Source organism: Lachnellula hyalina (assembly GCF_007821495.1).
Source record: "Lachnellula hyalina strain CBS 185.66 chromosome Unknown contig00240, whole genome shotgun sequence".
In the NCBI taxonomy this organism is placed as follows: domain Eukaryota; kingdom Fungi; phylum Ascomycota; class Leotiomycetes; order Helotiales; family Lachnaceae; genus Lachnellula; species Lachnellula hyalina.
Window position 1 is genome coordinate 1 of NW_022157354.1, and position 20,296 is coordinate 20,296.

General features: G+C 48.0%; 8 protein-coding genes across 8 annotated transcripts; 4 read left to right on the forward strand and 4 right to left on the reverse strand.

Annotated features, from left to right (window-relative positions):
- Nucleotides 1-57: 57 nt before the first annotated feature.
- ARG81_2 (Arginine metabolism regulation protein II) lies at nt 58-1,507 on the forward strand (the record flags this gene model as incomplete). The annotated part of the gene is made up of 2 exons (XM_031153451.1): nt 58-516; nt 563-1,507. Coding segments are annotated over 2 exons (1,404 nt in total), but the record flags the coding sequence as incomplete, so codon positions are not given.
- A 752-nt stretch (nt 1,508-2,259) lies between these two features.
- On the reverse strand, nt 2,260-3,763 carry BFAT (Beta-phenylalanine transaminase; the record flags this gene model as incomplete). The annotated part of the gene is made up of 4 exons (XM_031153452.1): nt 2,260-2,505; nt 2,530-2,697; nt 2,832-3,589; nt 3,637-3,763. The coding sequence occupies 4 exons, from the start codon at nt 3,761-3,763 to the stop codon at nt 2,260-2,262; spliced, it is 1,299 nt and encodes a 432-aa protein (XP_031001474.1).
- Nucleotides 3,764-4,098: 335 nt separating this feature from the next.
- swnH1_3 (Dioxygenase) lies at nt 4,099-5,125 on the forward strand (the record flags this gene model as incomplete). Its single annotated transcript, XM_031153453.1, has 3 exons — nt 4,099-4,278; nt 4,330-4,425; nt 4,478-5,125. 3 exons carry the CDS (start codon nt 4,099-4,101, stop codon nt 5,123-5,125), a joined length of 924 nt encoding a protein of 307 aa, XP_031001475.1.
- A 623-nt stretch (nt 5,126-5,748) lies between these two features.
- Nucleotides 5,749-6,914, forward strand: YDL144C_0 (Uncharacterized protein; the record flags this gene model as incomplete). The annotated part of the gene is made up of 3 exons (XM_031153454.1): nt 5,749-5,956; nt 6,027-6,688; nt 6,744-6,914. 3 exons carry the CDS (start codon nt 5,749-5,751, stop codon nt 6,912-6,914), a joined length of 1,041 nt encoding a protein of 346 aa, XP_031001469.1.
- A 1,412-nt stretch (nt 6,915-8,326) lies between these two features.
- Nucleotides 8,327-9,167, reverse strand: LHYA1_G008535 (uncharacterized protein; the record flags this gene model as incomplete). The annotated part of the gene is made up of 3 exons (XM_031153455.1): nt 8,327-8,934; nt 9,004-9,056; nt 9,109-9,167. 3 exons carry the CDS (start codon nt 9,165-9,167, stop codon nt 8,327-8,329), a joined length of 720 nt encoding a protein of 239 aa, XP_031001470.1.
- A 130-nt stretch (nt 9,168-9,297) lies between these two features.
- Nucleotides 9,298-9,799, reverse strand: LHYA1_G008536 (uncharacterized protein; the record flags this gene model as incomplete). Its single annotated transcript, XM_031153456.1, is given in 3 exon segments — nt 9,298-9,310; nt 9,344-9,665; nt 9,679-9,799. Coding segments are annotated over 3 exon segments (456 nt in total), but the record flags the coding sequence as incomplete, so codon positions are not given.
- A 2,403-nt stretch (nt 9,800-12,202) lies between these two features.
- MSS116 (ATP-dependent RNA helicase, mitochondrial) lies at nt 12,203-13,861 on the forward strand (the record flags this gene model as incomplete). Its single annotated transcript, XM_031153457.1, has 1 exon — nt 12,203-13,861. The coding sequence occupies one exon, from the start codon at nt 12,203-12,205 to the stop codon at nt 13,859-13,861; it is 1,659 nt and encodes a 552-aa protein (XP_031001472.1).
- A 658-nt stretch (nt 13,862-14,519) lies between these two features.
- LHYA1_G008538 (WSC domain-containing protein) lies at nt 14,520-19,861 on the reverse strand (the record flags this gene model as incomplete). The annotated part of the gene is made up of 6 exons (XM_031153458.1): nt 14,520-15,775; nt 15,822-16,194; nt 16,242-18,232; nt 18,408-19,289; nt 19,383-19,660; nt 19,707-19,861. 6 exons carry the CDS (start codon nt 19,859-19,861, stop codon nt 14,520-14,522), a joined length of 4,935 nt encoding a protein of 1,644 aa, XP_031001467.1.
- Between the last annotated feature and the right edge of the window lie 435 nt (nt 19,862-20,296).

Sequence of the window (20,296 nt, forward strand, 5' to 3'; positions counted from 1 at the left end):
TGTAGACATATTCTAACCTACGCAGATTGTATTGCACCACAAGATTCAGAAATAGCTACTTTGAGGGAGGCCCCAAAACATTCGCCAGCAATTTTGACGATGCCGAATGATGCAAATCTCAGCAGGATCCCAGCTGAAGCCCGGTCACTGTTGGACTATTATTCCAGTCACATCATCTATATAATGACAATGTCTCCTGGAAAGAAGCCTCCATGGAAGATTATTCATCTACCATGTGCCATGGGTGCACTTGCAGAATTAATGGTTTATGGTGAAGCAAGCAGTTCAGCCAAAATGGCCCTGTTCTATGCCTTGCTTTCCATCAGTTCCTTTCATGTTGGCTTGGCTGAGAAAAACTCGTTAGAGAGATCGCATTATTGGTACGAAAAGGGCATCTCACACAAGGCAAAGTCAGAGGTCTATTTGAGATCGTCCTTGGACCAAACACTGCCGAAGTCTTCCAGGGGGAAATACAAGGAGGTGTTGATGAGTCTGCTAAGTATGGTTACGATTGGGGTAAGTTAAACTCCGCTTTAACAACATATCGCTAATTCGCAAGCAGGTATTCAGCGGCAACATGGAAGACTCTAATAAATATCTTGCCGAGAGTGAGAAGCTGATCCGAAACCAAGGATTGTCTAAGCCGGTGAAGTCTCAGAAAGTCTCGAAGCTGCATCGCATCTTCTCTTATCTTAGAATCATTGAAGAGAGCACAACACTTGAGCCACTAGAAGCTTCCAACCAAGACGAAATCCGTAACCAAGTTTCCACTGGGCTGGAATCATCTCGAAGTGATCTAAGTGTTCCTGAAGATGAGCGGCAGATAGTCAGTTCTAGACTTAACTGGCTGGAAGACGACGAGTCAGATGAGGACTCGCTTTTCGTATCTATTTACCAGATACCGACGACGCTCTTCATGTTACTTTCTCAGACCTCTTCGCTTTGTAAAGATCTTTCATCTTTAAAGGTCTCGACTCCAGAGTTCATTCGCAGAAGTCGGATTACGGAAGATCGCATTTTCAACTGGCAGCCACCGGAGAACTTAGCTTTTAAAGACAATATACGATACTTCAAGGATAAAAAGGCGAACTCGTTAAGTTGCCAAAACTCTTCTGCCATTTTTGCACATATTGTGGCAGCAATGCATCTTGCGTTAATAATACATTTTCAGCGAAAAGTACGAAAAACGGATCCCCGTGTTCTTCAACACTACATCATAGACGCAGCAGATCATCTTGTGATGCACGAGAAGCTCAAAAGAGCCCTGAAAGTACGCACTACCGCTTTTCCATGGCCATCATTCATCTTAGGATGCGAAGCGTACGACTTGACCGCTAGGCAGAAGGTCCGAGAATACCTTGTACTTGTCCGAGATTACAATATGGGCAGCCTCATGGAAGTCGAGAGAGTTATAAACGAAGTCTGGAGGCGTCAGGACCTCGGTCGAACGGACATGTGTTGGGGCCATGTATTGAGAGACTGGGGACTGCGAATTGTCTTGACCTAGACTCAGAATTGCATGCTTTAAATGTCTCAACTAATCTCACATAATCATAATACTTCAAGCTGAGGCCAAGAAGGTTAAACTACAACCAACCTTCGTTATTCACCAATTCCTGTTTCAAGGGCTCTTCATAGAATGAGTTTCATGACCGTTCCTAACCTTGAAATGGCAAGTCCAGACTTTTTGTTGCACGTCGCTTACCCTAGGGGTCTCCCCAATGTAGCTTTGTTTATTACCAGAAACATGACCAAAATCGAGCTCCAGGGTAGCTCTAGGGCAAAAAAAGTCGAGGGGGCTAGAGTGAATTTCCGCGTATAGTAGGCAATTGCCGACTCAGGCTATTTGGTCCGGGACTGAAAAATGAATTGATAATTGATGTTTCAAGCCGAATAGGAGATATTTAATATTACAAGAACTTTAAAGCCGAGTAGAGAACTGAAAATATAGTTTTCCGCATAGCTGTGCTGTACGTTGTGCGCAATTCGAAAGTAGCACAAATATCTTTCTACACCGATGTGACTATATAGAGCTTTATATCATGCCTTAAGCTTCACCGGTGCTTAGCTGATGCAACGGCAAACTGATCAGCCTGGCAGCCCCGGAGGCTCCCTAACCAGCTTTTCAGGGGTTTCTTCGCTAATTTGAGACGCTAAAAATCATTCACCACGCTCCAGGTAGGTATAGATTTACAGCACTGATCTCAAACCCGCATGTCTGAACTGGAATTCCGACCAATATTTCAGGGATCAATCGACTCAGGTAATCAAATCCCGTCTCTCCTCCAGAAACTTTTGTACGGCTTCAACAAAGGTCTGCAGTTCCGCCTTCGAAGTCACCGTCATCAAGCTGATCATACCTCGCTGTGCTAGAAAAAAGCCCCTTCGGAGCATATCGAAAAGGAACAGTTCACGCAATTCCGCTACACTCCCTTGTACATCTGCAGCTGATCGGATGGCTTGGGTGCTGAAATGGAGGGTCATGAGACTTCCGACCCCAGTTACCTATAAAATGGTGCCGGCTGCTACTCTCCTGAGCTCGTTCTGCAGCCATTCTCCAGTCTCATACAGTTGAGAAGCTACGTCTTTTGTCCACACATCTTGGAGCACCGCTACTCCGGCTGCCATTGTAGTAACATTGTTGTTGTAAGTGCCGCTATGGTATGCTCCACCGGGATGACCGGGCTCGATTATACTCTTAACAGGTCAACATTATGAACATGAACGAGCAGCTATGAACAAGGGCAGAAAAGGGGGTTTGAGGCTTGAACCTGTAAAGAATTCCATGGGCATGTATCTCAAGTGGAGTAATATGAAGGACTTTGACTGACCATTATCTCATTCCTTCCACCAAAGGCGCCAAAATTCTGTCCACCGCCACCGAAATATTTTCCCAGAGTAGTCATGTCTGGATATACTCCGAGCAAACTCTGGAGGCCTCCAGTGGACATTCGACTTGTCATGACCTCATCGAACATCAAAACAGCGCCCGCCTCGTTGGCTTTCGCTCTGGTAGCTTTGACAAACTCGATATCGGCTGGAAGACACCCAGATGACCCTTGCATAAGCTCCAGGAAAATACATGCCAGGTCATCTTTGTGCTCTTCCACGATCTCTTCAAGAGCTTTGATATCATTATAAGGTGCAATGATAAACTTATGTGGCACGTTCATACTATTTGCCGTTACCTTTCCATCTTTCCCAAAGGTAGCAAGACCTCCATGGTAGCCACCTTTGAAAACGATAACTGTTTCTCGTTTCGTGTAGGCCTTAACCAGCGCGAGTGCAGTCAAATTAGCTTCAGTCCCAGAATTCGAGAAGCGAATCTTGTCGATGCTGGAGAATCTAGAGCAGAGTAGCTGAGCGAGCCGTCCTTCGAACTGATTCACCCCTCCTAGAGCAAATCCGCTGTCGATAGCAGCATGCATTGCTTTGGTGATGACTGGATGGGAATGACCAAACATTCCTGCGCTATATTCGCCGCATAGATCAAGGTATCTGTGGCCATCCAGGTCTTTCAGATAGGAGCCTTGCCCCGATGTTAGGGTCACTGGAAAGGGCTCAAAGTGGACTACATTTCGAGTCGTGCCTTGAACGTGTCAATTGGAAGATTAGTTGCAATTGTGCAGGACTTACCTCCTGGTAGTGTTACTATGGATTCTTTGTGTGTTTGGGAACTTTTTGGGTTGCTTTTGCCATAGGTTGCATGAGCCGTGGTAAGTGCAGCTCCTATCTGCTCTATCTTCGACGTGATTGGGACCATTTCAAATTGAACAATATCGGGTTTCTCTTGCAGATATTCAAATGCCTGGGAGATAGGCTATGCTTAAAGGTCTTGGATTGGTTTGAGCGAGCGAGTTGGCGTCCTCTAAAACCAAGGAGTTCACTCGAAAGGTGGGGCTTATCTTTCAATGCAGAATGTCATGGAGAGGCAGCTCGAAAGTTGTATAATATAAGGAAAGAGATCCCGATCGTATCTTAGCACAGTACTTTGTTGCAACTACTGATATCGGGGAAGATCCCGAGTTCGAGGAAAGACTAATAAGTCATTCTCATCCTGCGTTCTACGATTACCTCACTATTTGTCGGCCTCTCAATATGGTTACAATTTCTAAGCCAACTTTACGACGTATCCCAGTGGACGCTCCCATAGAAGAGTTTATTGAAGCTATAAAAAGGGACGGCGGCTGTATCTGTACGAACTATGCCACAATAGAAGATGTTGCTGCCGCAAATGCAGAGGTGAAACCTTTCTTAGATGCTGATAAACCGTGGCAAGTAAGTCTTGATCGAGGTCTTACTTATCTTCCAACTGATTACAGAGCATAGGGGAAACTCTTCCCACCAGAGACTCGACGTTGTAATCGGCTTCTATGGAGAAGCCCTACATGTCGAGAGAAGTTCTTTATGCATCCTCTTTATCAGGTATATGCCTTCGAGGATAAAGGTCGAGGAACTCGTCATTAACCATTACTAGGAACTAGGAGAGTATTTCCTCTCTTCTACAGACCCAACCTGGTACGACGAGAAGTGTACCTACTACACCTCACATCCCCTTCTCTCGGCTGCTCTCGGCATCGATGTCCGCCCCAAGGCTGTCGGACAACGTCTACACCGCGACGACAAAATGTATCACACTCGACACACCGATGCTACTCACACAGGATGGACAGTAGGCCGAGATGATGGATTTGGTCTCTTTGTCCCCGGCATCAAAACCACAGTCGAAAACGGCGCCACGCGTATGATTCCTGGCTCCCACCTTTGGGGTGACGATAGAGGGGCCAACTCCAACGACGCCATCTATGCTGAAATGGAAGTTGGGGAAGCAGCATTCATGCTAGCTTCTACATATCATGGTGGCAGTACTAATAATTCGAAGGACGAGAACAGAATGCTGTTGGCAATGTTCATGTGCAAGGGAACTTTGAGGCAGGAGTTCGCGACTTTGCTCGAGTATCCCCCAGAGGTAGCAAAAGGTTTCTCCAAGGAGTGCCAGGCGAGGTTGGGCTATATGATCAGCAGTCCTAACTGTGGAATGGTTGATATGAGATCACCGGATTTCTTGCTGCAGGATGATTTTGATGAAGTGCCTCCCAACGTAGATGTAGATGCTGCCGAATGAAGAAACCCGGTTGGGCCTATTGGGATACGAATATGGTGTTGCAAGTTTTTTCTAGGTGCCGAATATGATCAGCACAGTTCAACGAAATCCGGGGATGTGATGCGACGATCTGCCTCCCACTTTGAACTCTTAAATTCTGATAAGAGCTTCCCCCGCCCCGCCCCCATCTTTGGAGGATCTTAAGATAAAGCTCCCCGCATCGTTAGGTGCATCTGCAAGCAAGAGCTGTGTCGAATTCATGAGCTGCAGGAATGCATTAGTGGCCTCGGTTTCGGCAACCATGACTTATCCCATTCTTGAAGCTCGACTCTACATTGCCACCTCGATATTGGGCTACATTGCCACAGCCAACACAAGCGGAAGGTTTTTGCGATAGGGTAGAATCGACACATTCGGTAAGGCCATCCAGTGATAGATACTCCAGTGAGCTTAAAGTCAAAGATGGGATAATTAGATTGTAAGATTATCTTGGCATAGGTAGTGTCGCAAAGCTAACATTAGAAGGAAAGCACAAGGCTAGATGACTCTTCACTCTGCTTTGATATTTAGTTGGAATTTATATCTTCTGTTTATTTAATTGTTATTTCAGAATTTCACTTCTCTCAAATATCAGATATTTCGAAATGGTGAGCACGAAGAAAGCAAACGTGCTCCTTCTCGGAGGAGGTGCTGTTGGAGCAATTGCTGCCTTGAACATCGAGGCAGGAGGATTGGGGTCTGTGACTGCGGTGTTGAGATCGAATTTCAAAGTTGTGGAGAAAGAGGGATATACGATCGAGTCTGTTGATCACGGGAATTTCAAAGGATGGAGGCCGACCAAAGGTGTGCACAGTTTGTGACATCTTTGATTGAGCCGCAAGCTTTAACGGAGAATAACTGAAAGCTAATTGGAATCTGGCAGTTGTAAATTCCGTCCCAGATGTAGAGAGAGAATCTCTACCTCCCTTTGACTACATCGTCACAACTACCAAGAACTGTCCCGACATCCCGCCCTCCCTCGTCTCCCTCATCGCCCCAGCAGTAACTCCCGGTCACACGACCATAGTAATGATCCAAAATGGTCTGAACATCGAAGCCCCCCTCTTTGCCGCATTCCCCACCAACATGGTCCTGTCCGGCGTCTCCATGATCGATTCTCACGAAGGTGTTCCCGGGACCATCCACCACGAGTTTGCAGACGATTTGTTACTAGGCACATTCCATAACCCGTCTCTCAAAGACCCAGAACGAGAAATCGCTACCGCAAAAGAGTTTATCAAGATCTATGGCAATGCTGGGAAAACAAACGTGAGGCTCAATGACAATGTGCCATATTCTCGATGGAGAAAACTGATCTTCAACGCGGTGCTGAATCCGCTTTGTGCTATCCTGGGACTGGATGACGCTAGAATTAGGCTAGCAGGAGGTGCTGTTGAAGGTTTAGTGAGGCCGGCTATGAAAGAGGTATTTGAGACTGCGAAGCGGCTGGGGCATGAACTCGATGAGGGGATTATGGATACAATGATTAATTGTGATCCCATGGATTTATATTTGAAGCCTAGTATGCAGGTTGATTGGGAGAAGGTAAGTCTTGCCGAGTTTGTAGATGTTTGAGAAGTGTACTGATTGTTTTGAACAGGGGAACTATATCGAGTTTGAGTACCTAGTGGGTGAGCCCTTGAGAGAGGCGGAGAAGATTGGCGTGCCTACTCCGAATTTGAAGGTCATTTATGAGATATGTAAAGCGTTGCAATGGAGGACGAAGGAGGCCAGAGGGTTGGTGACTGTGCCGCCGAAGAGGGTGTTGTAAGAATCGAAAACTGGAATTATGGAACATGAAGCTGAAAGTCGAATCGAAATTCTCTTTCCCTAAGTTGTCCGAGAGGGAAGTGCCAGCGCTGTTTGTAGCAAGAGGTAAAACTTCCCACCGAGACCGCCTCTATACCCATATCCCCTCCACCGATTCAATCTCCCTCAAGCCGGACTTCTTCCGTATCTGCTACATATATCAAAATGAGCAATTCTCAACCAAATCAAGCACAACAGGCAACCACTTGGCTAAGTCGTCTAGATCAAATTGTGCTTGGTGTGTGGATCGATTGGGTCTTCACGCCAATTCCCTGGCAGGGTGACCCACTGCCTCGAATAAAAAACCAACCTCAACTCCACCGGGAGTCGGGCTTCGTTTCTTCTTTAATCGAAACAGTTCCTGGGGAGCTGTTAGTAGAAGTTTTGCAATTTTTAGTAACGAACCTTTAATGCTTTATTTTTGCAATCTTCTTAATTTGTGTCTTGCCGTCATGTTTCGTAAGCGAGCCGGAAAAGGGGACGGTGAATTGGGATCTTTTATGGTATCCCGAGGTACGTGTAGCAACAATTGTATTGAATTAGTAATTAATGCATAACATAGCTATGTAGACACGTTTAACTAATGACTTTGAACAAATTGATATTTTTTCCTGGTAGAGGTCTAAAAATCCCAATGACTGTTTCCGACACATCACGTTAAGCACAGCCCCTAACTCTCACCTCAATTAAGACATTATGACAACCCATTGCCCTTCGTCTAGTACCTCCTCAAGAAGGGTACACAGTCATACGCCCTCCCTAACTGATTCTAGCCCAAGACCTCCCGACCACGATCCACTTATGCCACCAACACACGTAACCAAAAATCACCTGACAAGATTTAGCGTGTATTCTTCTTATTTATAGCATGTGGGTAAGCTGCCAGAGGGTGATTTCCCGTGGGCTTTCCCAGAGGTCTGGATCTCCCTTTACCATGGCCCAGACCCCGTCCAGAGGTGCGGTACGATATTGCTGTATATGAGGAGCGCATAGGCTAAATGTATGGAATACCTAGGTAGGAAGGTGGGATGTAGCTGTGCAGCCTATTTAGCGAGGCCCCTTTTGTTAGCACAAAACACCTACCGTAGTACCATACACGGGAGGAGGATGCTTAGGAATGCTGATATGCTAGTATGTTGATCAAACGTTTGTGTAGTATGGGATTAATTGTGAGTGTATGTAAATGCGACGTATATGATTGCATTTCCTATCTGATGTGCCAATGCCAGCTTAGCACCGTTCTATGCCACTACCCAATGCCGCCTGTTCGCTGATGCTATCCCTTTGTCCATGCAATGCAAATGCCCGCCCAAAAATCATTAAAAATGCAAATAAATATCAGAATAACTTTTCATGATCGCTTGACGCCTTTCGTCACCAAGTTGGCGTGACCAAGTCGATGCTCTTAGGACGATGCCCGTAACCACCTGGCCCGCTCCTGGGAGGTAGAGGGCGATCCCTACCCATACCGCCTGGCTGTCCATATGTGCTCTGGCTCTTGCCGTAATTATATAGGTCTTCTCTGCTCTTCCCACCACTAGACACATAACTAGTTTGCACAGCGCCATAGCTCTGGCTCACGGTGTAGCCTCCATTATAACTGTTCCCTGGCGTTGCAGATGGGGTTGGAGTCGTGGTCTTGCTAGTAGAAGTGAACGGCATGTAATTCCAGACGCCGGACCCCGTTCGACTGATGCTACTTGCGCTGCTCTTGGGTGGCGATTCAGGATCGCTGTGTTTAGAGCTCGTGCGCGGAAGTGCGGTGGCTAGTTCCCGGAGACTGGCGAGTGCTGTGCTTGATTGTGAATCTTTGTAGTCTTTTGTTCGTGGTAGAGATGAAGTATAGGTGGGGGGAGCTTGGTAGGACGCGGGGTATGGGTCGGAATTGAAGTAGGAGCGTGGACGGGATTGCGTGGGGGGAGAATTTCGGGACAATATCAGGCCCATCATCGGGAATCGAAGTTGGAAGACTGGAAAAGTGTCTTGTGTAGGGCGTCAGAGGTGGAGATGAGGGTGCGTATGCAGAGGGCGAGTAAGCATCCGAGTGGGACGGGGCGGGGTTTTGATCGTGAAGTCGGCAACTATTGATATGGGGTCAATTTGACTGTTGCAGAAAAAGGCACGAGGTGACTGGTAGAGAGGAGCTCATCACTTACGCTTCGGAACAATATAGGAAAGTGTTGTTGACCGGTAAGAATTGCTTTTCGCAGTTCATGCTGTATTATTCGTCAGCTCTGCATCAAGCAAGGTTAAGATATGCACCCCACACGCGCCATGGTCATGGTCATGAGGACTTTCTCCTTGCATGGCTGTACTCCGTATAGTACCTGGAGAACCCAGCCGTCTCACCCACACCAACTGGAAGGAATGAGGAAAAAGAAAGCAACATACCAGAACTGCGGGAACGACTCCCCGCTATCTCGGCCACCTTCTTCACCGTCCCTGGCACTGGTGCTACCTCGTCCTCCGCTCCATCCGGGTCCGACTTTGGTCACGTACTGCGGGGTTGTCCTCCTGCTCAGGCTTGTTGGTCTAGAGGCCTTTTTCTCTGTAGCAACGTGCTCTTTTCCAGACTTTCGCCGATGGTGATGCGACCTTTTCGGCGACAATGGGGGTGAGGCTGCGGCCGTTGCCGAGTGAGTGGTACGGACCGGTGGGGGGCGTGAGTGAGCCAGTTTGGCGGCTTGGTTCGAATTCTTAGATCCTTCTCGAACTGCGGTACGTACGGTGTTCTTTTCGCACGATCAGGAGGAAGAATTGGATTGAGAGATGGATGGTTTGGAATTGGATAACCACAGAAGAAGCTGGGAGGAATGATGGGATAGATGTCGAGTCGTATACCACTTGGACTGTACGAGTTGGTCTTGTGGCTGTAAGCGGCGCTCGTGACAGTTTCGGGCTGATGTGATAGCTGATATAAGAAGAGGATTTTGGTTGAATGGCTTGCGTGGTTGCTTAATAAAGATGCGATGCGAGGCGAGGCCCTGTGATGACTCTTCTTGATTATTCTGTATGGGTCGAGCGAAGTGATGCGATAACGGAGGGGTTCTTGAATATAAGCAAAGGGAATAAATAGTGATACGTCAAGCAGAGCGGTGGACGACTTTCTTATATTGATGAGCCGAAAGACGGAGGGGATGACAAGGGGAGATTATCGACGGATTGGCCTGTGCGTAGGTATGAAAAGATGAATGGAGGCGTTGGTTGGTTACAGTACATCTATCGTTATCTGGGCTTCTACAGTACAGTACAGTCGCTTGGCGTGGTTCTAGAGCCAAGCCAAGGTACCAGACCAGGTGAAAGGGAAAATGAGTATAAATAAAGGATAGAGGCGTGAAGCGGGGGAGAATAGAGGTGAGAGGGGATGTTTAAATTGATAACGGGTATGGTGCAATGTTCTGCTGATGAGTTGCAGATTTTGACACAGTCGATGGCGCAATGAGGTGAACGATGCAATAGTCTCCGAGAATTACAACACTGGCAGCTGCGTGTTATATTATACTCGAATTGCATCATGGCGTGCACTTCACTTTACTACTATTACTTATAGCCGTGCACCATCACTATTCCCCTCTACCTACCAATCCCCCCATGCCCCTCCCCTCCCATCCCATCTGACTGTCTCGGCCATTCAGAGTTGATCACATACTCCGCGCACGCAGACTCGCAGCAGTGACACGTTCTGCCCTTCTACCGTACCGAGTATTGCGCGTCCAATGGGCGGCATGTGGATCGAACCCCCCACTCAGTCCTAAATCCAGAGCATTCCACCCCGACGTCTATCATTTCTCACATATCCGCCGCTGCCAACAAACGCACCCAGCTCCACCCCCACACGCATGCATGAATCCAGGCACAGCACAGTACAGCTCTCTAGATACGGTAATCCGAGAACGCCACCATCGTCATCCTTGTCACTCGCTTTGCAGCGGCATACAGTACAAAGATTGGGGGTTGTAGAAGTACCAGTTCATACGTACCATACCTGTTGGTACCTCCGTACTGTACAGTACTGTAGAATTCAACTGCATTATCTGTCACAAGTCAGGCCAGGTCTTTCTTGTATTTGCCCGCAATTTCGCCGGAAAATGCGACTCTGCCTTATCGTAAAACTAACCAGCCCAGCCAACCCCTTATCTCACTCGGCTTTGTTCAAACTGTGGAAAGAAATAGTACTCCGTGAAGTCATCGTACTCGTAAATTTAACCTTGGACTCCAATATATACACAAGCTAAGTACCGAGTATTTCATGCATAGGCTTCTTCCGTTGGAAAGTGGACCAGGGCACTCTCCCGCCCTTGGAGTCTTGGACGTGAGGTGGGTGGACCAGCTGTCAAGGTAGCATTGCTATGTGCCAGATAGACCAAGGTTCTTCATTGCTGCAAAATTTCAAGTGAAATGCATCGTGATCCTTACACACCATTGTTACCCTAGTCTTATCATATAAATGCTGTATGACACGACATCTCTGTTTTCCAATACTGTATATTCGTGCCCTCGAGCCGCTTTCTGGTCTTGTGATGATTTTCTTTGAACTTGGATGAAACTGATATGGCATGCGAACCATCGAATACGGACCTACACGTGTAGTGAAGTGATCACCTTGTGAAACCAACACTCGAGATTCCACAATCATCCTCTGTCAGATACTTGAGATTCACTCCCCCCATAAGCCTCAGCAAACCGCTTTGAGACAAGACTCCTCGAAGCCAATATGTTGGAAAGAGAGTGTCTCTGCAGAACTTCCTGGTCAGAAATGGCTCTAGCATCCTCATCTGTGACCAATCAACACCATCTGCCTAACACTTGAAGGCACGTACTGGTGGTTTCATTGGTTGTTGGTTAGCTAGCTAAGATACAGAGGTTGCAATGCGAAGAGGTTATCCCCATCGCTTAGTAAGCGAGCTCAAGGTCACATAAGTAGAAAGGCTCAGACAATATTCCCCATACATCGAGTTTACGCATACATATATTTACGAGTCCTTATGCTGAGAAATATCACAAGCAGGTATATATTTCATATATTTCTGCATCCAAGCGATGCTCTTGTTACCCCTATTTATTCCTTATTGTTCAACAGGTTGTCTATCTCGCTGAGTAATCAGATTCTCCTTCGTACAGTATGCACTGCGCATGGCAAGCGCCACGCGACAAAGAAGTTTTCACCCGCAACCAAAAAAATACAGCTTGATGCTTTCCCTTACCACATTCCGACGCAGTACACTCCTGCGAACTCTCATAACCACCACCATGCAAGAAGCCAAGAGACAACCTGCCAGACGGCATCCTTACAAAGGCAAGAGACCCATCAACACCGCTGCAGCTCCTTCTCGAAATGCTGCACCACCTGCACCTCCACCAAGAGTCGCGACTCCTCCTCTCACCGAGCAAGTCCCTTTGGATACGCCGCGTTTTGCAGATCTTGCAAAGGAAAACCTGATTCATCCCATCATGCTGCAGACTATTACGCAGGATCTGAAGTTCGACCACATGATGCCCGTGCAAGCAGCAACTCTACACGACCTCCTTGCGAAACGGATAGATGTGCTAGCACAAGCAAAGACGGGAACGGGCAAGACGATCGCTTTTCTGCTGCCGGCCATACAGACGCTTCTCAACAAGAACAGAAAACCAGGGTCTGGGGTCTCTCTACTAGTCATCTCACCAACGAGAGAACTTGCTATGCAAATTGCAAAGGAGGCAACAGCACTGCTCAAGCGTATGCCGCAGTATCAAATTAGCTTCGCCATTGGTGGAACAAACAAGACTACGGAGGAGAAGAAGATCCTAGCAGGCTGCGATATCCTGATAGCCACCCCTGGGCGTCTCCTCGACCACTTGAGCGACGAGAGGGTTCGAGGCTGCTTCAGAAACCTCGACACGCTCGTGCTCGATGAAGCAGACAGGCTTCTAGATATGGGATTCATGAATGATTTGAAGAAGATCGTCGCCTATCTACCCGACAAGGCTAAGAGTAATAGACAAGGCATGCTCTTCTCCGCAACCATCGCGCCCCACGTAGAAAAGGTCGCCCATCTTGTTCTCTCAAAGGACTACAAGTTCATCTCCACCATCCCAAAAGGCGATCTCAATACCCACGAACGCGTGCCCCAGCACCTGATCGTCGTGCCCACCTTCTCCGACGTCGCAGCCGCCCTAGTCGGTTCTCTGCGCTCCGAGATCGCTCTTGAGGGCCCGGCCACCTTCAAAGCCATCATCTTCGCCCCTACCGCTGCGCTCGCCGATTTCTATGGCGAGGTTCTGTCTGCTATGCCCGGTTTGGGAAATGTCAGTGTGCTACACTCGCGTGTGAGTCAGGGCAAGAGGACCAGTGTGACGAATGCTTTCCGAGAAGCCAAGCATGGAACCTTGGTAGCTACGGACGTCGTTGCGCGTGGTATGGACTTCCCCTCAGTTACAAACGTCTTCCAGGTCGGCATTCCCATGGACAAAGAATCATACATTCATCGATTGGGACGTACTGCTCGTGCTGGCCGCGAGGGCAGAGGAACATTCATTCACGCCGCGGATGAGACCTTTTTCTCCAAATACACCTTGAAAGAAATTGCCTTTGAGAAAACCGAGGCAGACGTGAGCGCTAAGAATGAGGTGAGAGCTATTGCTTCTCGTATGGAGAGTCAAGCGAAGACCTATCAAGCTTGGCTGGGATATTACAAGGGACATGCCAAATCCATGGGCTGGGATACTGCCAGGCTGGTTCATGAGGGCAATAGGTTTGCTTTGGACGGCCTATGTGCACCAGAAGTGCCAGCTATCAACAAGTCGACAGTGGGCAAGATGGGTCTAAAAGGTGTACCAGGGTTGACTGTCCGACCTGATCCACCGAGAGAGCACAAAGCCAGAGGAGGTGGAGAGGGTAGAGCTGGCGGACGAGGCAGGGGCTATTAGACGTGTTACTCTTACTGCGATACTGTTACGAATAGTTTCTGGATACTGCACCTTGGACGAGAGATTCAAGGTGTCTAAAAATGTAGTATTATTGCTGGGTTTTCGTTATTAGATTTGGTAGATAGAGATACCTTAGCGCCGGCGTCACAGAGGTTGGGGTTGGCACTTCTCTGTTAATAGATTCCTTTCCTAGAGATCGAGAAAAGACCACGGCATCGATGATTTTCTTTCTGTGATGACTTGATATAAGGAGCGAGGCGTGATTCATGGCCATGGTTAGCCCAGTTGAACGCCGCCTCATACAGCTTTCTCGCCATCGGGACATCTTATAAGTGCAATATTGGGGACTATGGCGCAAAGACTCCTCCTGTGCAAGTGTTTCGATTCGAGACGATAAGGAGCCTTATTGATCTGCCTACAGCAGCTCAACACTTGACGCAAAGTGGCTTACAAACTCACAAGGCTTTCAGTGCCGCGAGACGTCTCGGTCTCGGTCGTTACATGAGAGCAAAGCATTTTAAAAGTAGGTATGTTGTATATAAACATCGAATCATGAGACATTACATCCATCTATCATCTTGCCATAAGCCAGGATTATCTATACCGCCTATTACAGTACAACGTCCAACCAAATCCATATAAAAGATCACGTATCTCTCTATGTCTGCGTAGCATTACCAGCATTATTTTTTGCCTTCACGCTATCAAACCAGTAGAGGCTCAGCCTATTTTCAGCACCGCAGTACTCCGTTGAGTTGCCAGGGCAAGTAAAGCTGCACTGGCTATACGAGACGTTCGCACTAGGCGTTGGTTCTGAATTGCCTGCTATGTTGAGGGTATTTCCGCACCAACACTCGCGCCCGTTTTCTACGCCTGCGTAGGCATAATCATAGCATGTTGAGAGACACGTCGCAATAGTCATGTCCGTGCCATTGCTGAGGACTTTCGAGGAGAGGAGACGGTCATTGACTGGTTCAGTGACACAGGAGTAGTAAGTGAAGTTTGCGTTTCCGTTCGAAACGACAGGCACGGTTGATGAGGGTGTTTCTGAGGTTGCGGAGGAGTTTTTGGTGGAGCTACTGCTGCTGCTTGACGTGGAAAGTTGCGGTGAAGAGGATAGGAACGAGTTCGTACTTTTAACGAAAGGACTTGAGCTAGAGGCCGCCGAGGTCGATGCCGTCGAAGTTAAAATTGAGGAGGATGCGGATTGTGTGCTAGAAAGGCTCGATATTCCAGAACTTGAGGGTGTGCTCACAAGACTCGAGGATGAGTTTGTGCTCGCCTCAAAGGTAGAAAGTGTCCCGTTCTTGATATACACATTCAGGCGGTTGCCTGCGCCGCAGTAAGCGGTTGTATCCCCGGCACATAACATTGAACAGTCGCTGTCCTTCGTGGTGACAGCTCCGGAACCAAAGCTGTTTCCGCACCAACACTCACGGCCATACTCAACACCGAAATAAGTGTAGGAAGAACAAGAAGAAGCACAGTATGCTACTGTTTGGTTGTCCGAGGGGTAAGAGGCTGCCGCGAGAGCACGGACGTTTGTTCCTTCAGTATAGCAGCCAGCATAGTTGTACAAGCCGACTGAGGGCACGATAGTCGGGCCTGTTGGTTTCGCTGATGTGGTAGTACTAGTAGTGAGAATTGTGCCGGTGGGAGTGGAAACTGTGACACTTGTCTTTAATGTCATCGAAGAGTCAGGGGTGGTTAGAACACTGCTTAAAGCATTTCCCGTTGAAGTCGTCGAAGAATTGGATAAACCGGCTGGTGATGTGGTAGAAGCCGCGAGACTGTATAATTCAAGCCGGTTGCCTGCGCCACAATACTCGAGATTATTACCAGGGCACAAGAAGCTACAATCTGCTTGGTTCGCAGCCTTGATACTCCCAGTGCCAAGTGTATTGCCGCAATAACCTAAGTTCATTGTCAGTCAGTTCATGGAAGCGATGATTGCACATACATTCCCGTCCGTACTCAGCGCCAAACCATTTGAACCCGGTACAAAAGGAGGCGCAAAATTCCAAAGTCATAGAATCGTTGGCATAGGCAAGACCGGCTAGAGCGCGAGAATTCGTACTCTCCGTCCAGCAACCCTGGAATGCCCAATTGCCAATCGTTTGCTTGATTTGAGGACCACCTGTTGGAGTTGGAGTCGCAGTCCCAGTAGTCGTGCCATTACTGGTTGTGGTAGGAAGTGTAACATTCCCGCGCTGATACATGTTTAGTCTTGAGCCAGCTCCGCAATACTCCGTTCCATTGTCAGCACAGGTCATGCTGCAATCAGTACTTGCAGTAAAACTAGCACCATTGCTGATAGAGTTGCCACACCAGCACTATCGACGGTCAGTATTGAACGATCTGAATATTAACGTCAACTCACCTCTCCCCCGTATTCCATTCCAGCATATTTGTAATTGCCAGCAGAACAAGCACTAACACAATTTGCAACTGTCTTTGAAGTAGGAGTCAGCTGCTGGGACAATGCTCTACCACTGGTGCCTTCGGTATAGCAGCCAATGCTCGTATAACCTCCAACACCAGGGTTGACAAAGGGTCCGCTTGGTGGGGTGGTCGTGACATTTCCACTGAAGCCTCTAGCGTCAGCAAACAATGAGATGTAGCTTCCGCCTGCTCCACTGCCAATGCCGTTACCGCCGCAGATCTGGTTGATATCGCCGGCGCAAGGGTAGTTACAGTTGCCTTCATCAACAGCCTGGATGGGTATTGTTGGCCCTCCCCAACATTCGCGGTTGTATTGAGTACCGCAGAAAGTATATCCAGCTGCAGAACAAGCTGCAATGCACATAGGAATGGTGTTGTTTACATTTGCATAGAGTTGAGTTTTGAGTTGTCGACCGGGGTTGTTCTCCTTGAAGCAGCCCGTGTAGTGATAATATCCCAGACCGTTGGGCTGGAGAGGAGGAGCTTGTTCCGAAACGCCGAGACAGTCAAATTGAATGAACTGCTTTCTAAAATTTGGATCATCGGTATTCATTGTCCACTGTGCGCTTCCCGAGTACGGGTTCTCGTTCCACTGCTCTTTGGGTACTGAGCAGTAGAGAGTTGCAGTTGCATTCTCTCCGGGTGCGAGAGTGGTCCCTTCAGCGAGATCGACAGCATTGTTGGCTCCGATTATCCCTACAACCCCAAAAGGAGGTTTCGAAACCGTGATAGAGAGTCGAGCGCTGTCAGTAGTAGCGTTGTTTGTCAATCGCATTTTCAAGGAACGGGTAGTATTCTCCGTCACATTTCCGAACGTGAAATTTGTACCCGACTTGTACTGTGCCCAACCAGCGCCGTCGGTAGTTTGGAACTCGAGAAGTGCGACTGGGGCACTTCCAGAGGTTCCAACCACATCAAAGGTCTTGTTACCACCGTTCGACTGCACAACTAGATAAGCAGCAAAGTTTCCACTTGCGGAGGTATCAAAATTGACAGTAACAGTGACTTCAGAATTCCCAGGAATAGTGGATGGAAGGCCAATGAAGGTAAATGGCCCAGCCCTCGGCCCTGACAAGGTGGTGTTGGCAGGAATAAAAGGGCCGGTCTCGCTCTGGGTGGAGTAGAGAATGCTTCTGATTGACAAGTTACCATTTCCTAGATTTGTGAAGATCACAGACTGATTTACACCTCCGGCTTGAGCCCCAGTAACAACGCCTTGAAAAGCTAAAGTCACAGGACTGACAGAGAGCAGAGGGTTCACACTTTGACCAGTACCACGCAGGCCGATGGGGGTAGTAGTACTATAGCCAGCCACTTCATTGGTAGTGCCAACAAGAATATCAGATGACAGTGGGCCAACAGCCTGCGGATCGAATGTTGCTTGAAGGCTGAAAGAGCTTTTAGCTGCTACCTGAAGTGGTAAACCTGGGACCCCGTTAATGACGAAGTTTGGATCCCCACTCAGGCTAATGTTCGTGACCGTAACGTCAATATTTGCCAGGCAAGTAACAGTCTTAACCGCAGTCGCATTCTTTAGGTCTGATACTCCAAAGTCATAAGGCGAAGAGCAATTGATCGGGAGATTGACGGGCGATCCAAATGCATAAAGAGCGCCTGCCGCAGTTCCCATATAAGCTCGGCCATCCCCAAAAACTGGTCGGGTGAACTTGAGTGGATTTGGAAAGTTGAAGGAGTTGATTAGGGTCATGAGGCCATTCACCGGTACTGCGTTATAGATGCGGAGGGTAGATCCTTGGACATCACTAGTCCATACAAGACCTGTTCCTATTTGCCCATTCAGAGAAGTGACAGTTCCGTGTCCCACGCCTAGAATATAGGCATTTTTGGTAGGATTGTCCGCAACTTTGGTGAAAGAAGGAACTCCCGCATCGCATGAGAACTTAAAGACATGACTTGGATATTGAATGACTAATCGCCTGGTTAGCATTGACAGGATAAAGTGTATCGGTCCAGGTCTGGAAGGTTGTTTCTAAAGTCTTAAGACGGAGAGGCATTTCTACAAGCCCTGCCAGCACTTCAAAGACATGAATGTGTGACATATAGACACGAAGAAAAAGCGAGGAAAACCTTCCGCGCTGCTTACCGTTAATATAGATATATCCTCCCTCAAGGGGGAAAACGCCAGCTCCAGCGTAAACAGAATTCTCGTTCTGGTATACCTGAATAACATCATCCAGCTTGTTTGGACCATTCTGGTATCCTCCCAAATTGTCCAAGTTGAGCCAATAAGTTTTGCCACTTTTTCCTGTGACAACTCCGATGCGCTTCACATCGCCGCAGGAGAATTCGCTTGGAAGCAATTCCAGAGGGGTCGTGCCAAGATCTCGATCAGCACCATCTAGTTGTGTCTTCTCCCATGGCATAAAAAAGTCTACTATAGTTAAACTACCGTCTTCGTTGATTGTCATATGAACAGCAGCTTCTTCAAGTGAGGTTGGCGGGTTTCGACCATTGACAGGAATCGTGCTGAGTTGAGAAGCGTATCCGTTTCCTGAGGCGAAGAACATCGATCCGGCGTCATCCGACGCCAAACCTCCACCCGACATCCATACACCACCTCCGGGGGTTGTATTTGGAACACCAGCACCTTCAGTTGCATATCTTTCAACCGTAGCCCCGGTTGTCTTGTCCCAACCCATGATCCATCCAGTAAAATTGTATTGGACGCAGTGTGACGCAAACCCAGCGTAGATAAACTGTCCGGTATGGAGTATGGCAGGTCGCTGATGATGAATACCACCATTGAAACTTCGAATGGGATTGTTCCTTGCCACGGTACCCTCGAGATTTACAGGGAAGTTCGGCCGCTCGCTGAGATCTTTGACATCAATAGCGTGAACATAGTATCTCCCATTGGGCTTGCCTTGGGCGACAGTCCCACCATCCTGGTTTGCATATGTCTTCGTTGTCAAGTACCATGTATCGGTATCCGGGTCAATGACGCCGGTTGCCGTGGAACCGATGCCTGCCGAGGAATTAGTACCATGTTTTGTCTCAATATCAAGAGCCAGAGCCAGAGGCAGACATAGTAGATGAAACAAAGAAAAGAGCTGCTTACAAGGGGTGATGTCAACACACCCATTTAAGTCGGCAGCTAAAAATGGAATGTGTAAGTTTCGTTGTGCAACAATGGCGCCGGTCTTCGCGTTGACTTTGTAGATGTTGTTCTGCGTCGTTGCCAGATAGACATACTGTGTACCATCCGCAGACGGGGTATACACTAGAGGCTGAGCATAGAGTTGCTCCTTGGCACCGTTATATGTGCCCGGCAACTGAGTCACGAAAAGCTGGCCAAATTGTGAGGATCCAACAATTGAAGGATCCATATTATGATTACTAGAAAGATTAGCAATGAGATTGTAATATAACGAGGTACACTCACGATTGATATCCAGTCCTAGAATTATCACCTCCCCAAGTGATGGTATCCGTCGAAGCGAGAGAGTGGACCTGGTTAACAAATGAGAGAATGGAAGTAACAACGAAGGTAGTAGAGAAGATCTGAGACAGCTTCATCTTCGCTATTGAGGAAGTCATGGTTGAAAGCATAGCAAATGTAAAGTGAGCCAAGAAGGGCTCAGCGAAATGACAGTGTCCCAAGAATCTTTCTTTCTTGTTCGTCAGACGTGCTCCATGGCTATATGTTATTATAGCAATTGAATCTCTCGCGGTCTCCACCACTCCGAGTGCTCGTGTGCAGTACAGGTGAATTTACTACTGCGCCATCAGAGAAGACTGGCGGGCAGAGTTAAACAAACCCATCGTGAAGGGACAGCAGCAGGTTTAATACGAGGTTGTTGGTGCAAGGATATGGAAATGTGCATGGCAATCTAGAAGAAAGGGAAGTAAGGAAGTATACAGTTAGGCCGTGCAGGGGTAGGGGCAGGGCAGGAGTGGTCGTAATCCTCGAATGCGTTAGACCCGACGCATCGCTCTGGGCCATGCAGGTAAGTACTTCGTACAGTCCTGGTA